Source organism: Melozone crissalis, unplaced genomic scaffold, assembly GCF_028551555.1.
Source record: "Melozone crissalis strain CALT ecotype California unplaced genomic scaffold, PUWL_Pcris_2 ptg000042l_1, whole genome shotgun sequence".
Taxonomy (NCBI): Eukaryota; Metazoa; Chordata; class Aves; order Passeriformes; family Passerellidae; genus Melozone; species Melozone crissalis.
This window is the reverse complement of record NW_026535820.1, coordinates 17,760,543-17,774,882: the sequence shown is the minus strand read 5'-3', so window position 1 is coordinate 17,774,882 and position 14,340 is coordinate 17,760,543. Positions and strand designations below refer to the sequence as shown.

At 37.6% G+C, this 14,340-nt stretch overlaps 1 protein-coding gene across 3 annotated transcripts in view; it reads left to right on the top strand.

Annotated features, from left to right (window-relative positions):
- The window catches only part of MIB1 (MIB E3 ubiquitin protein ligase 1), a 71,215-nt gene extending 57,611 nt beyond the window's left edge, over window positions 1-13,604 (top strand). For 2 of the 3 annotated variants that reach the window (XM_054285057.1, XM_054285055.1), the window contains exons 16-21: window positions 1,716-1,897; window positions 3,100-3,292; window positions 5,513-5,591; window positions 7,198-7,311; window positions 8,425-8,525; window positions 13,159-13,604. In XM_054285057.1, the coding sequence (XP_054141032.1) occupies window positions 1,716-1,897; window positions 3,100-3,292; window positions 5,513-5,591; window positions 7,198-7,311; window positions 8,425-8,525; window positions 13,159-13,299 (810 nt within the window). In that variant the 3' untranslated portion in view covers window positions 13,300-13,604. The remainder of the gene's footprint in view (window positions 1-1,715; window positions 1,898-3,099; window positions 3,293-5,512; window positions 5,592-7,197; window positions 7,312-8,424; window positions 8,526-13,158) is intronic. The other variant, XM_054285056.1, reaches the window with a different exon arrangement.
- The last annotated feature ends 736 nt before the right edge of the window (window positions 13,605-14,340 follow it).

Genomic DNA, 14,340 nt, shown 5'->3' with positions numbered 1-14,340 from the left:
AGGGTCATTTTGTGTTATTTATTTTAATATACAAGTGTCTTTAAGGTGTATTTCTGACTCTTAAAATGCTTTTAAGTGATGCCACCGCCTAAATCCTAACTTAAAAGAAAGAAGCTAATGGAAAGTGTTTACTGCTTCAAAGGTACAATTACTTGGATGATATTTGTACAGTTTTTGTGGATTGCACTGAGACTTCTCCCTCACTGGTGCATTGGCTGGGTTTGCCTGTGTTGATGCATTTCAGGGGTAGCCCCCTCCAGAGGTATACTGCAGCCTTACTGGGCACTGAGACAAAATGGAGAGTATTTTGTGCATGGGTTCTTTTGTGGTGTTCTCATTCTTTGTGCCTGAAAAGTTGCAGGCTTCCTGAGAAATGTCTTGGGATGCAACATTGCCCTGGTGTTTTCAAGTTGTACAGCATGCAGAGGCATTTTAGCACCTAGGGTTTTTGTGACTAATGTAGATGACTGTTCCACAATGACTCTGCCAACCTTGGAGCAAATCAGTTTCACTGGGTGTTGTGCTGCCTTGGCTGGATTAATAATGCGGTCCAAAGTACCAGGACTGAAGCTGGATCACATCTCTGCTTTGCTTCAGCCAGTTCTGCAATTGAAGTGCAGAAAAACAGTCTCAATTGATAAATGAAAATTTTCTGTTATCTGAACACCACAAAAATAATAATTGTTTCCATAACTTACTGATTTTCCTGGTATAAAGCCTTTGGAGCTGTACTGTTCTTACCTAATCACGAGGAAGAATGCAGGAGGAGTATCTGAATTCATAAAGAGACCTTCAAGAGTCTTGTAGCCTCAGTGACATGTATTGATATAAGAACTTCTAATTTAAAAAAAGAACAACATATAGACTGAGGTTTAAAAAATGCTTCCTTGAGCAACTGGGTTTCCTTGAGTTGGAGCTGCCCTAGCTTTGCCAAAGCTCTTCCTTTGAATACAGTGTAGTGTAGTTTGTTGAGGGACTCTTAGTGATGCCAGCAGTTCTGGAGTCTATATTATACTTAATGCACTTCATCTGATTGAGCTTTAATACAAAAAGGTGTTGGGAGCCCAGAATGCTTTGGGGAATCCACTCCTTGCTGGTCTGTGGTAGTGAGCCTTCTTAGTGTTTCTAGCTGACCCTGTGAAGCAGTTACACAAGGATACAGTAACAGCTGTGAAAGGGCAGAGTAGCATTATGTGATTAGATAGGGACAGTGTGTGGGTTTTAATCCATCCAGGCTGGGAAAGTAACTGAATTTCAGTCTCTCTTGGGCAGGTACTTTTCTGACTGAACTAAAAGTAGATGTGCATTCATTTCTATGCTCAACTGTGATTTCAGTCCAAGTGCAGTGGTAGCATTTTGTCTGAACTGAGCAATTTGACTATATACTGAAGTGTGTTCTCAATATACCCACTGGAACTTTGCCCTTTACAGTGCTTACATAGAAGGACAGCCACTTCACACGTGAGTATAGGTGTACAGGAGATTGAGTGCTTCGGTAGAACTATTCCTTGCTGAATTTTAGTTTCTAAAAGAAAGCTGAATATAGCTGACTCAGAATGAAGCAATTGTTTTGATTTTAGTTCTAGAGATGCTTCCTTTGCCTTACACATTTACGTATATACGTGCATGTGTGCATGTCAAGTAGCTTTCCTTTAGCCAGATGATTCTTAACTGTTTAGAGAGTCTTTCTTGCTTACATATTTGTTTTCTTTCAGTTAATTATGGGACTTGGCACTCAAGGAGCAGAGAAGAAGAGTGCTGCATCTATTGCCTGCTTCCTGGCAGCCAACGGGGCTGACCTCGGCATTCGTAACAAGAAGGGTCAGTCCCCTCTCGACCTCTGCCCTGATCCAAGTCTCTGCAAAGCATTGGCTAAATGTCACAAAGAAAAAGTCAGGTTTGTATATCCATAAAATACACTGTTTCCAGATGTCTGCTTTCCACAGATTCACTGATTTTTTTAAAATGTTGAAATTAGCAATAGCTAATTAAAACATACAAATTTGGGAGTTTGGTGGAGGTTTTTGTGCGTGGCAATTTTTTTTTACTTTTAATTCTTTAGGTTTTTATGGTACACTGAATGCTATTCAGAAATACATTACTTGAAACTTACCCAAGCTTTCATGTATATTAGTATGGGAAAGGTGAGAATGGGAAGGTGACAGTCTTCAGGGGAGGAATTGGTAGAACTTCACTAGGCAGTCAGGGGGAAATCCCTGGAAGAATAACTAAGCATTGCAAACAGGTTGGCCTGGAAAGTTGTGAAATCTCTGTCCATACAACTTTTAATGACTGAAATAGGCAAAGCCTTGTATAAACTGATATGAGTTCACTGTTGTTGCTGCTTTGAGAAGGTCACCTACTGAGTGCCTGTTAATCTGAACAACTGTATGATTCTGTGAAAAGAGAACAAGGGGGTAGGTCTGATGTCTCTAGGAATCACAATTTCAGTGAAGTACCATGTTACCAGGTCCATGCAGTACCCGAGGATTCACCTTGTCCTAGTTACATTCCACCCATTGCCGCAAACGATTCTCATCTTTAATTCCCGTATGGAAAAAAACCCTGTATTCTTAAAATGTGAAAAAGAGGCGCTGTTTTTATTGGCGTTGCCTGGTAAAGAGTAAGGTTCTTATTTCCTTTCGGAGTCCGTGTCCGTGCGCGTGTCCGTGTGTCCGGCCCCATCCCATGGCGGGAGTTGGGCACGGGCGCCCTCTGCGGGCCAGCGCGGCGCGGAGCTCCGGCCCCGGGTCCGGCACTGCCGGGCGTGCGGATGGATGGGCGAGGCTCGGGGGCTGCCCGCCGCAGGGCACGTCTCTGTTAGTAAAGCAAGCTCTTAGGATGAGAGAAAGCGACGTTTTACGTTCACAACACGATATCCTAACATGTGTGTCCTGTTTCTGTACAATGCCTTATCCGAGTGTGTAACCTTGCACTGCAGTGTCAGCTGTACTTCTGGGAAAAGGCAGTTCAAATCACTGTATGATCATACATTGATGCCCAAGTGCATAGGAGTATAGAAGCAGCCAGTTGATGTGCATTTTAATTTGAGTGGGTTTTTTTAATTATTAAAAGTTTGACTGCCAGGTTTCTTTGTAGTGGCCAGGTTGGTTCCCGAAGTCCATCTATGATCAACAATGATTCTGAAACCTTAGAAGAATGTATGGTGTGTTCAGACATGAAGAGAGACACTCTGTTTGGCCCATGTGGCCACATTGCCACGTGTTCCTTGTGCTCACCACGGGTGAAAAAATGCCTCATCTGTAAAGAACAAGTTCAGTCTAGGACAAAGGTAAAAACCTCTGAAATTTATTGGTTCTCTTACTTTTATAATGGAAATATAAAAAAAAAAAAAAAGTAAAAAAGAAGTCAAAGAAATATACATATTTTATGTAGTATTATGCCCAACATGTCTCACTGGATAGTTAATTTTGCATCATAATCATATCTTGTCCTTTTCTGTTTGCCTGTCATACCTACCTCTCCCTGCCTCACAATGTCTTCATTGTTCAGGTCCTCAGAGTTCCTAATACAGTCACCTGAGGATGCTTTATTGAAATAGACTATTTTCCCCCTGCCATGGTATCTTTTCTTCATATTAAGATAAATTGCTGCTTCTTCTGAAATATAATTTCCCTCAGTAATATTGAGTTCTTCTATTCCTTAGGGCTACTTGAAGGATGATTTGCCTGTAAACTGAGTTAATATGTGCTTGTTTCTGTAGTTAATAATTACTTTCAATATTCACCTTCTTTTTCTTTGGAAACATGAGTTTCATTACACTGTCTTTTTCCTTCAGAGAATCAATCAGTCATGCCCTATTTTCGAGACCAAGGTTTCTCAAATGGTTATTCACAAGTAGTTTTGACTATATGGATACCTCCCCATTGCTTTTCTGTTTGAGTATTCTTTTATTCCTTGTAATCACCAAGTCTTGTCCTGTTTTTTTTAGCTGCTAAAAAAAAAGAAATCCTGTTCTGCATTTGGATTTATGTTTGATTTTTAGATTGGCTTTGGGGTTTTTTTTCTTTGTTTGGGGTTTTTTTTGGAAACCAAACTGTTTGGTTTTTTTGGGTTGGTTTTTTTTTTTTTTGCCTTTTCCAAATATATTTGATTAGTCTGCTTCTGTAGTATGTTGTTTTTTCCTCCATTTCAGAGTAAATATAAGAATTGTAAATATAGTGTTGCACTGTTTTTACTACTCATTCTCTTATTCTTCTTATACTATTTGCTGTTCTGCATTGCGTATGTTCAAAAGCCAAATGTTAACATAGTGGGAGCTCCTTTTCTCTAAGACTTTCTTTACAGTCAGTGAAAGGGTCTGCCACTGGGTAATTTGGAGTATGAGGATTCTGCCCCTACTCATTGATCTAAAGAAGGTACTCTATGGAAATCAGCTTTCCCAGGTGAAAGCTAAGCTTTATAGATAGCCTTCCTTTGATTTCTTTTGCTGAATTAGTTTGAGAGATTGGAATATCTGGTCAATACTTCTCTTGTACTTTTCTGTATAAAAACTGCAAGGCCAAGAAATGAATGAATCAGGACAACAGTTCTATGAACTGAAAGAGATGGTGCAGGCCAGTATAAATGGAATTGTATGTGATGTCTATGATCATACTGCATATGCCCCATCCCTGGCAGTGTTCAAGGCCAGGTTGGATGGGGCCCTGAGTAACCTGGTCTAGTAGATGATGTCCCTGCCCATGGCAGGGGTTGGAACTGGAGTATCTATAAGGTCCTTTCCAACCCAAACCATTTGATGATTCCATGATATATACAGCTCTCTCACAAAAGGACTTGAGAAAGCCTGGCCCAGAATATTAAAACATTTCTGTAAAAGTACTTTTTAAGTTAAATTTCATAGGATCATAGAATGTTGGAAGGGGCCTTTAAAATCAGTAATGTGACTGACATCTGATACTGTGCGATGAGCTGGAACATCTTCAACGAGATCATGTTGCTCAGAGCCCTGTCCAGCTTGACCTTCAGTGTTTCCAGGGTTGGATCATCTGCCACCATTCTGGGTAACCTGTTTCAGTGTTTCATGACCCTCATCATAAAAAATTTGGTTCTTATACCAAATTGGCTTTCTTTTAGTCTAAAACTATTACCCCCTGTACTACTGCAACAGGCCCAGCAAAAAAGTTTTTTCCCATCTTTCTTATAAGTCCCCTTTGAGTACAGAAATGCTGTAATAACATCTTTGTGGAGACTCTCTTCTCCAGTCTGATCAACCCTGATTTAAGTATCCTTGATGGAATAAAGAAGGAGAAAAGAAAAATAAAAATATGGTGTTCTAAATGCTTCTCTGTGCCTGTCATTGTACTGAATGTGTAAAAATTGCCAGCAAATACCTGTTCTTAGAAGTTAATGTGATAACTTAAGATGCACTTTGAGATGCTGAATGTGTTAAAAACCCCACTAGATGGAGATTCTTGAGGCCCATGTGCCTTGCAAATTAATGTGGAGAGCAGGAGATGCACTTTGCTCACGAGTGTGTTGTTCTTTACAGATTGAAGAATGCGTAGTATGTTCAGACAAAAAGGCAGCAGTGCTCTTCCAGCCTTGTGGTCATATGTGTGCCTGTGAGAGTAAGTAACTCTACAAAAATTCTTTTGGAGAAAATTGTGAGACAGAATGTTTTTAATCAGATTGCTAAAACCATTAGCAAGTGTGTGTATGTCATGTGTCCGTCTCAACAGTGACAATTAGTAATCTGATTTCAGGTTCAATTTACTTTGGTAGTCTGGTGTGATCGTCAGAATTTTGACATTATTTGTCATGCTGGTAATAATTGGAGGACAAAGTGGAGATTTTCAAATATTTAGAAAGTGTGTGCTCTGTCATCTGAATAATTTAACTGTGAGTAGGCTTTCTCACATAATAGAAGCCTACTGCATATCATTAACACTTTGGTAGTAATTAGAATTAATTGTGTTGTTTTGTTGCAGCTTTTTGAAGGCATTCAGATGTGCAAATGGTCTTTTAAAATACATTGTCAATAAATACTTAGTATGCTTCATTATTAATCTACAGATTTGCACAAGGGCTGTATTTTGCCCCAAAAGTCACATCATGTATCTTTGCAAAGAACATCAGTTGTGGTTCATTTTGATTTATCTTGTGTAATGGTAAAATAGGTAGGTGAGCTCTAGAAATTTTTTGGTTTTGAGTAGAAGTGGATGAGAATGCAGCTATCACCTTGTCTCCAGACATTTCAGGGTTTTGTTGAAGGGTCATTTCCCTAGAGAATAGCAGTCCTTATTGATGAGGATCTACGCAAGAGGGAAGGTAATTGTTCCCATGAGTAACTGCTTACTTGGACTTGCTGAAGAGGTCTGGTTTCCTCCTCTGTTCTGGCTGAGGCAGCTGACATCAAACCACTGGCTATAGTTAGCCTGATCTGGCCTCTTTCACTGTCTGCAGTTGAAAGATGATGAGAGAAGTTTTTTTGAATCGTTTCCCAGGAAAGAAGACAACAAAAAGATTGATGACTGTGGTGAAGGATTTCAGCAGCGCAGTACACGTCACCAAGTCTAAGCTGTAACAAGGACAGCAGAAGGTTTAACAGTTGTAGATTATTTCTTTCCAGATTTTTTTCTGGCCATCTTGTTCAAGCAGGATGAGAGAGTCTTCAAGTTTGTGTATTTTGTAGGACCCACTCTCTTGATTCACAGTAACATTTTAGCATTTATAAGACAATAACTTGCCTTTAGTAGAAAAATTACAGCCCCCTTTCTAGGATTATATCAAAATATGTAGGTTTACTCTTAAGGGTAAAGAGCTGCAACTCTTTGCCCCTGGAGCATTAGGACAGTTAGTGAGATCCTTTGTTCTAAAGAAAAAGATAGCCAGATAGTCATTACATTCTTGAAAGTTCTGGTCTCAAATGTGTGATTACCTTTTAACATCTGAAATTCTTGTGGACTAGACATCTATCTGAAGAAAGAGGAACATGTTCACTTGAAATACCTTAAAAGGAGATAGAGAATAGGTTTACTTTCAGCACCAAAAAGGACATTGTTTGGGTGTGATTTGCAGAAAATTATGTGGAGATAAACTCAAGTAGTTCTTCATGTTATAAGCATCTGTTAAGTCATTGCTGTTTAGTTACTCTGAATAAACAAACTCATGTATAGGAAAAAAGAAAAACAAAGTGGGAAGATTCAGAGTTGATTTATTTTTCTGTTCCCTCAGATTGTGCAAGCTTGATGAAGAAATGTGTACAGTGTCGGGCAGTGGTTGAGCGAAGAGTGCCTTTCATAATGTGCTGCGGAGGGAAAGGTACAGAAGATACCAGTGATGATATTTGTGAGTGACTCCAGAGCCCATATTCTTTCCTGTTCCTCCACCAACCTATTCTTGTTCTCTCAAATGATCTAAATATTTCTCTCCTTTCTGAAGAAAAGTTTAATGAAAACAGTGCTAACCCAGGTATCCCTTTGCTGCTTGCACTACTTTCTGCATCAGCAGCAGCAAATGTGGTAACACCACCAGTCATTACACTGAAGAGTTGCTTCTGGCATTCAGAGTAGAATCCAAAACGTGTGATGACTTGGCCACTTACGAATGCCCTAAGAAATAAAAGCTGAAGATTTTCTGTGACTGTGCAAATAAGCAAAAATTTTTTTTTTTTTACCTCTGGTACTCTGAAGTAATGGTGAGTATTTTGTATTTAGGTACAAGCAACTTTCCTGAGAGAATGTCTAGTTTTACATCTCCTCCTTTGACTCGTTTTTAAACTTCTTGCGACTTATTTGAGTAATTTCTATGAATTATTTGTATTTGCTCTGTGTGTGTATATGTGGCACACTGTGTTTCTGTTGAGTTTATGAGAATGGGATATCAGTTCATTCTTGTTATAAGGTTCTGATATAGATAAATATAAGAATAGTCATTAAAATCAGATTTTCAGTACTCACTGGAAATTAAAGACTTGACAATTCTTTCTTTCATTGCTTCCCAGATCAGTCAAATAGAGGACTATTAATCTGAGCTTGTTCAAATTTTGAATGAACTGCTTCTAAGACACTTGTGCAATTTTGAGCACCAAATAGAATCATCTCTGTAGATAAAAAAGTCATTTCAGTGTGACGGAATTTGGCTTTTTTTTTCCCTTAAACATATGCAAAAAATATTCATGTCAGGAACTTCGCTGACAAATAAGAATTCTGAGAACATTAATGGACTACAAGCATCATTATTATGGAAATACTTGTCAAAGAAGTATTGCTGCTAAACTCAAAGAAATTCTTTGTTGAGCTGCGGTGAGGGTGTAGTGAATTTAATTAGATTATCAAAGATGGTTGACTAACATTTTTTTCAGATAATTGAAAAATTATAGCTGTGACACTGGAAATAATTATTCCTGGTTCATTAGATTGCTGCATAATCACATATCTTTATTTTCTTTTAATGCTACAGCAAGTGGAAACATTCCAGTTTTGCAGAAGGACAAAGACAACACTAATGTCAATGCAGATGTACAGAAGCTGCAGCAACAGTTGCAAGACATCAAGGAACAGGTAAAAGTGCTGGATAAAAGTTGTAAGACCCATTAAGTGCAAGAACCACTTGACTGAAAAAGGCAATGCATCCTTTATTATTTAAAGCAAAATGACATGTTGAAGTGCATCAGGTCTTGAACTGTAGTTGGAAGACCAATATTTTTTGTGGGATGTGACTTGTATGTCCTTTATGTATGGGATTAAAAGAAAAAATCAAGTGGCTGTGTTTGATAATCCATCTATTAGAGCGTGTGTGTTGATGTGACTGAAAAAGGACGCTCTTCCCAGACAGTACATTCTCTGACTGTTAAGCTGACCTGGATGTGTTGATACAGAAGAAACTGTTTTCACAGAACAGTGATAAAAGTAGATCATCTTCATCATTCTGTATCTACCTTAATGTTGACTTGTCTGTTCATTAACTGCCTTGGAACAATAGCTGACAAGTTATCTGTCTTATGAAGGGTATAGTGAACACACTCTTCAAAAAACTGTGTGGCTGCAAGGTTAAAACTTTGAAAATGTTATACATGTAATTCAAATATTTGGAATTTAAATGTTAAGGTTTATCTTTGTAATTAGGTGTAGTGTTTGCAGATCTTTCAGCAGTAAGGGATCTGGAGCATTTGACTACTGAATGAGGTTACTCTCTTAGAAACCTGATAATGTGACTTTTTGTTTCCATGTGTATAACACAACTGGAAGAAACTTTTCATGGATACAGGAAACTGAGGTGTTCTAGCTTGCCTTTTCCTGTAGTAGGCTTAAGCAGTCCATAATACTTCAGTGATGGCAGCATCACATCTAGTCCTGGTAGTTGTTGGATTCAGCCGTTCATGTGCATGAAAGCCAGGGCTAGAACATTTAGATTGCCAGCTTTAGGCCTGTGTTTCAAAATGCCTTAAATTTGAGAGCTGATATGCTTAACTGAATGTCTGTGAGGAGCTTTTCCTGTCATATGGTGACTGGGCCAGCACCCCAGTCACAGAATTTCATAACTCTTTCCTGTGTAGTTTTTATCTATAAAGAACATGCAAGATTGAAAATTGTAATTTGAAAATGCATGTCTGTCTTATCTGGAACCTCCAGATGTTACTGTCATCTCTGATGGCTTGCATCCACTATATAGCTTCTGCTTTACTTTTTAGCATTGAATGGAAAGAATAAGGTTTTTCTTTTGCCATTTGAAATGGTGCATGCACAAGATGCCAGATGCATGATTAAATGCAAGTAATCTGTTTTCTTCAGATGAGTTTTTTCAGGGTACTTTAGGAGTTATAGAAGATCAGAGTTCTGTTTGCCAATGCTGATATTCTTATGTATAGGCACGTGAAAAGAAAACTACTTTGTTACAGTTTTTCTTCTTGATTAGATGTGATCTCAGGGGTTTTTTGTCAGTTTTCCTTAGGTGCTATTTTATTCTCTCTGATTTTATCTAACCTTTGGGATTTTGCTAGCCAGCTACCAGAATTGTTCAGTGCCTCTGACTAGAAAGAGATGGTTCTGACTATTCCTTGTGTGCCTCTTGGCTTGAGACTTGTGTTTTCAGTGTCTTTTGTGCTTAGTCTTGTGACAGGGCAAGTTGTATCGTACTTGTGTGTAGCAACTCAGATTTGACTAAAATTGATCATCTCATCTTTTAAATTTGTGCTTGAAGTTTTGCACAGCATTCCAGAATAATTGTCTATTCTTTTGTTTTGTGCTGTAATAGTTCAGTCTTCGTGTTCAATTGATATTTTTCTACTTAAAGTTAATTTGTTCTCTTTCAGCAGGTATAAGCCTTTGTTTCAACTCATACCTTCAATGATAATCTAATATGTTAGTGCAGCAAGCTTTTAAAACTATTTCTGGTGCCAAGCAGAAGTGATGCTGATGTCAACAGAATCTCCCACATCTGATGACCACACCATTCGTCAGGGATTCCCTGAATGTGAACCCTTTTGACTGTAATTGCAATACCTTCACTCCATTTCATACATAATCATCATCATCATCATCCATCTAATATCTTATGTATGTTCCTTCACCATACTTACATCACTTTCTTCTTCCTTAAAAAATAAATTTATTTTGTCACTGTGCACCTGTATATTGTTGTAAAAACTGTTTTTAGTAGTGAGGAATTCATACTTCAAGCAGTTTAAAACACCTTGTTAGTGAAAGAAAAATAATTTGAGTTGCAAACCCAGTTACACTTAAGGTGCAATGGGCACTTTCCCAGAGTACTTACCTGAAGAAGTAATTCTCATATAGAACAGGCATAGTGCCTTTTTATACTATTTGTTTTCGTTCAAAAGATGGGAGTCAAATGTTGCAGGCAGATAAAAAATGGGATTTCATGCAGAGGATGTTCTAACAAATAATGTAATAGTTACAGGTGCTTATTTTTCACTCCTTATTTTTTGCTGCCCAAAGGGGGCATAAGGCTTGCTGTGAACTTTCTTTCACTGTACAAGTATAAGATGGTGGTTAAATAAGGAATTCTCCTTCACATTTGGATAAAACTCAGTTATCTGGGCTTATACCCCACTGGGAAACTGCTGAACTAATTGAGAAAAGCCTGTCAGAAGAGAATTGTGTAGCAAAGAGGAAGCTTGTTATTCTGCCAGCTGAGTCCTCCTACTGTGTGAAGTAACTTAAGTGTTAAGATAGCATCATGTTAAGAAATTAAACAGCTAACATATTTTATATACTGTGCTTCTGTACTAAGCAGGAGAAGTAGGGCAATCTTCTAATACTGCATATCTATAAAATGATAATATGGGGATTTCTGTCCTTGAGTGAATGAAACAGTTCAAAGTAATGATGTTTCAACAGATTTGATTTTTTTATTGTGTTCCTTAATAGATGCTTTCATTTTTAAATGATGGTGTAGCATTTGGAGAGAAACAGACCCTTGTAACTTCAATAATTCTGATATTATATTTAGACACAAAAGCAAATAATTAGCCAAAACATACAGTAAATGCTACACATGGGGGATTTTCCCAAAGATAGGATGAGTGTTTGCTTTGTCAGTCCTTTGTGAATGATCATCACGCCAGCGCTGCCAAGTTACAGACACGTGTCACACAGCTGTGTATTCATTGCATTGGAAATAGCTGTTTCACTGATACCTGAAGTCTGTGAGTTACTGGAGGAGGAATACTCTAAAGGTCCCATTGATGTGTAGGATGTGAAGGTGATGACTTCATGTGAATGCAAAAATGAGCAGGACTGATTGACAGACAGTCTTCTGTAAATTCTTAGTTTGACAATGTTTTGTTACAGTATTGTGAAAATTCTGGCAAAGCTGGAGCACATTCCCCTTCAGGGCTTTTTTAAAGTATAAAATGGCTTAAGGTTTTACCTGGAAGTTTTATTTTCCTGCTAGTCCGTTATACTAGTACCCTGAAGATTAAAATAGTGATTTGGCCAGGTTCCATGCCAATTTAAACTCTTAAGCAGAATTTTGGTGAATTCTTTTGTTCTTCAGTTACGCTATCTACCCTAGGAAGTAATATCTATGATTTCATAGAAAATGTGCTTTAGGATTTTTCTGAACAGGGTACCTTGGTATGGATTTTCTCTCATGCAATGAACAAATTGAAGTGAAGCCCCAGTGATGAATACAGAAGTAAATCACAGGTGCAAGGTGGTGATAAAATGAATTTGTATTTGAAATACAAGCATTGTCAGTATTTCATTTTATGTATGAGATCAATATTTATAATTGTTAGATATTTGTAGTATGTCTCAGATAAGAGGAATCTTAGATTTGATTTGTTCTATAGAATGGTCTTAAGAATTTTCATCTTTTGTAACATCTATTCATTTACTAACATTTGATAAACTGTTATAAATGAAATCCTAATATGGGTGCAATATATTTATGGTGAAGGAACATGCCTTATGAAAACTTTAATTTCTGCACATGACAAAAGGTGAAGGACATTGTTCCTTAGTGGCTTGGTGCAAAACGAATTTTGCTGTTGAAGAACTTTGGGCATTGACCATCACTTCACGTTCAGCAATTAAAACTGATTTTAAAAGTTTGCTGTGCTGCTGTTATGAGTGAAGGTTACAGATTTACTAAACTGTTCTTAATTTGAAACTTGAGGTGTTCTTTTGGTTGAAAATCTGGATAACTTCCACAAAGTACTAAATTTTACATATCATATTGATTATGTAACATTTTTATTCCTGCTGTGGGTGTTGAGTGCTTGGTGTTTACAGGTAAGTTTATGAATGGCTAGCTTGCCTGAGAAGAAATTTGTAAATCATTACCCAGGCATTGCATACATCAAGCTGTTGATGTTTTGTTCCCTGGAAGATTATATGATATAAAGTAGAATGTTTCTGAAGAGTGTTTTAATGTTGCAAATCTGCATAATTATATTGAAAATATGTCAACCTACTACTGGATTACCTTAATTAAAGAAATCATATTTTTAAAAAATCTACGTGATTGTGTCATGATGGAGTAGGAAAAGCCCATATATTTTAAGTCCATGTGGAATAAAAATGGGATTTTAAAAAACCCCCACAATTGGCTGTGGCAATTATCTGCTATGCTTATGATGACATATTTGTTGTTGAATTTCAGCAGTTGCACACTCAGTGCTGTATAACTGCTGCCACTGAGTAGGTAACCTGTGCGAATCTTTTGCAGACGATGTGTCCCGTGTGTTTGGACCGGCTGAAGAACATGATCTTCCTGTGTGGCCACGGGACGTGCCAGCTGTGCGGAGACCGGATGAGCGAGTGCCCCATTTGCCGCAAGGCCATCGAACGGAGGATCCTTTTGTACTGAGCAGGGGCCAGGGTCTTTTTTACTAGGTTGTCAAAGAGTAAGGACATGTTGATGCTTTTAAGCCTCTGTTAGTTTGAAAGGTAGTAAAGGGTTCTGATGAAAACATTTCTAATACTGTAGCACAGGTTTGTTACATAGTAATTGTTTAAAGACTGTGAACACACCAAATAAAAGAAACAGTATTTGAACAGTCAGCTTGTAGCTTTACTCTTAAAAAACATCTAAACCTAACGCTAATTTAAGGCAGTCTTTTTTTCAGTTTGTTTCTGTCTTCTTCTTCCCCTTAAAGTTTAAAGGAACAATCTTATTTTTGGTTTTGTTCATGTGTATCATGTATGTATCAGATGTCAAGTGATGTAAGGGAATTTTTTTTTATACTGTCAGTTACTACGAAACATAAATATTTAGAATTTTTTTTTTTTTTTGCTTTGTGCTTTCTGGAGAGTGTCGACATTTCCTGTGACAGTTCTGATTCACAATTAATTTCTGTCTTGAAATACACAGTCATGAAAAATCAATACAAAATATATACACAGTAATAATAGATATACTATTCCCATAAAGTCATGCCTCAGAATGCAATGGTAGGGGTAATTCTGACTTCATCATGCCCTTTGTTCCTGAGGATGGGTTGTGTAGGGAACAATAACAAGAAAAATCTGTCTTAGAAGCATTATGTTTCCAAAACCACACTTTGAGCTAACAGGTTCAAGCTAAGTAACTTAAATAGCGAACTTCATAATTCTGCTAATTACTTTACTTTGTATGGAATTGCTTTTAGCTTGAGTGGAAAGGAGAACATTTGAACAGTGGGTCAGTTACCCCTTTTAGATGAGTGAATTTGATCCATTGTGTAGAAACACATACATGCAGAGCCATTTAGAAATTGTGGGTCTGTGAATTCAGAAAAAAGAGATTTTGCAAAATGTCCTTTCTTTTTAAGTGAGTTTTATTGTCTCCAGTCAAACAGTGTCAACAGCAAAAGAGAATATTTAATATTGATTATTCATCTAAGTGGGGTGTTAACACCAGAACTTATCT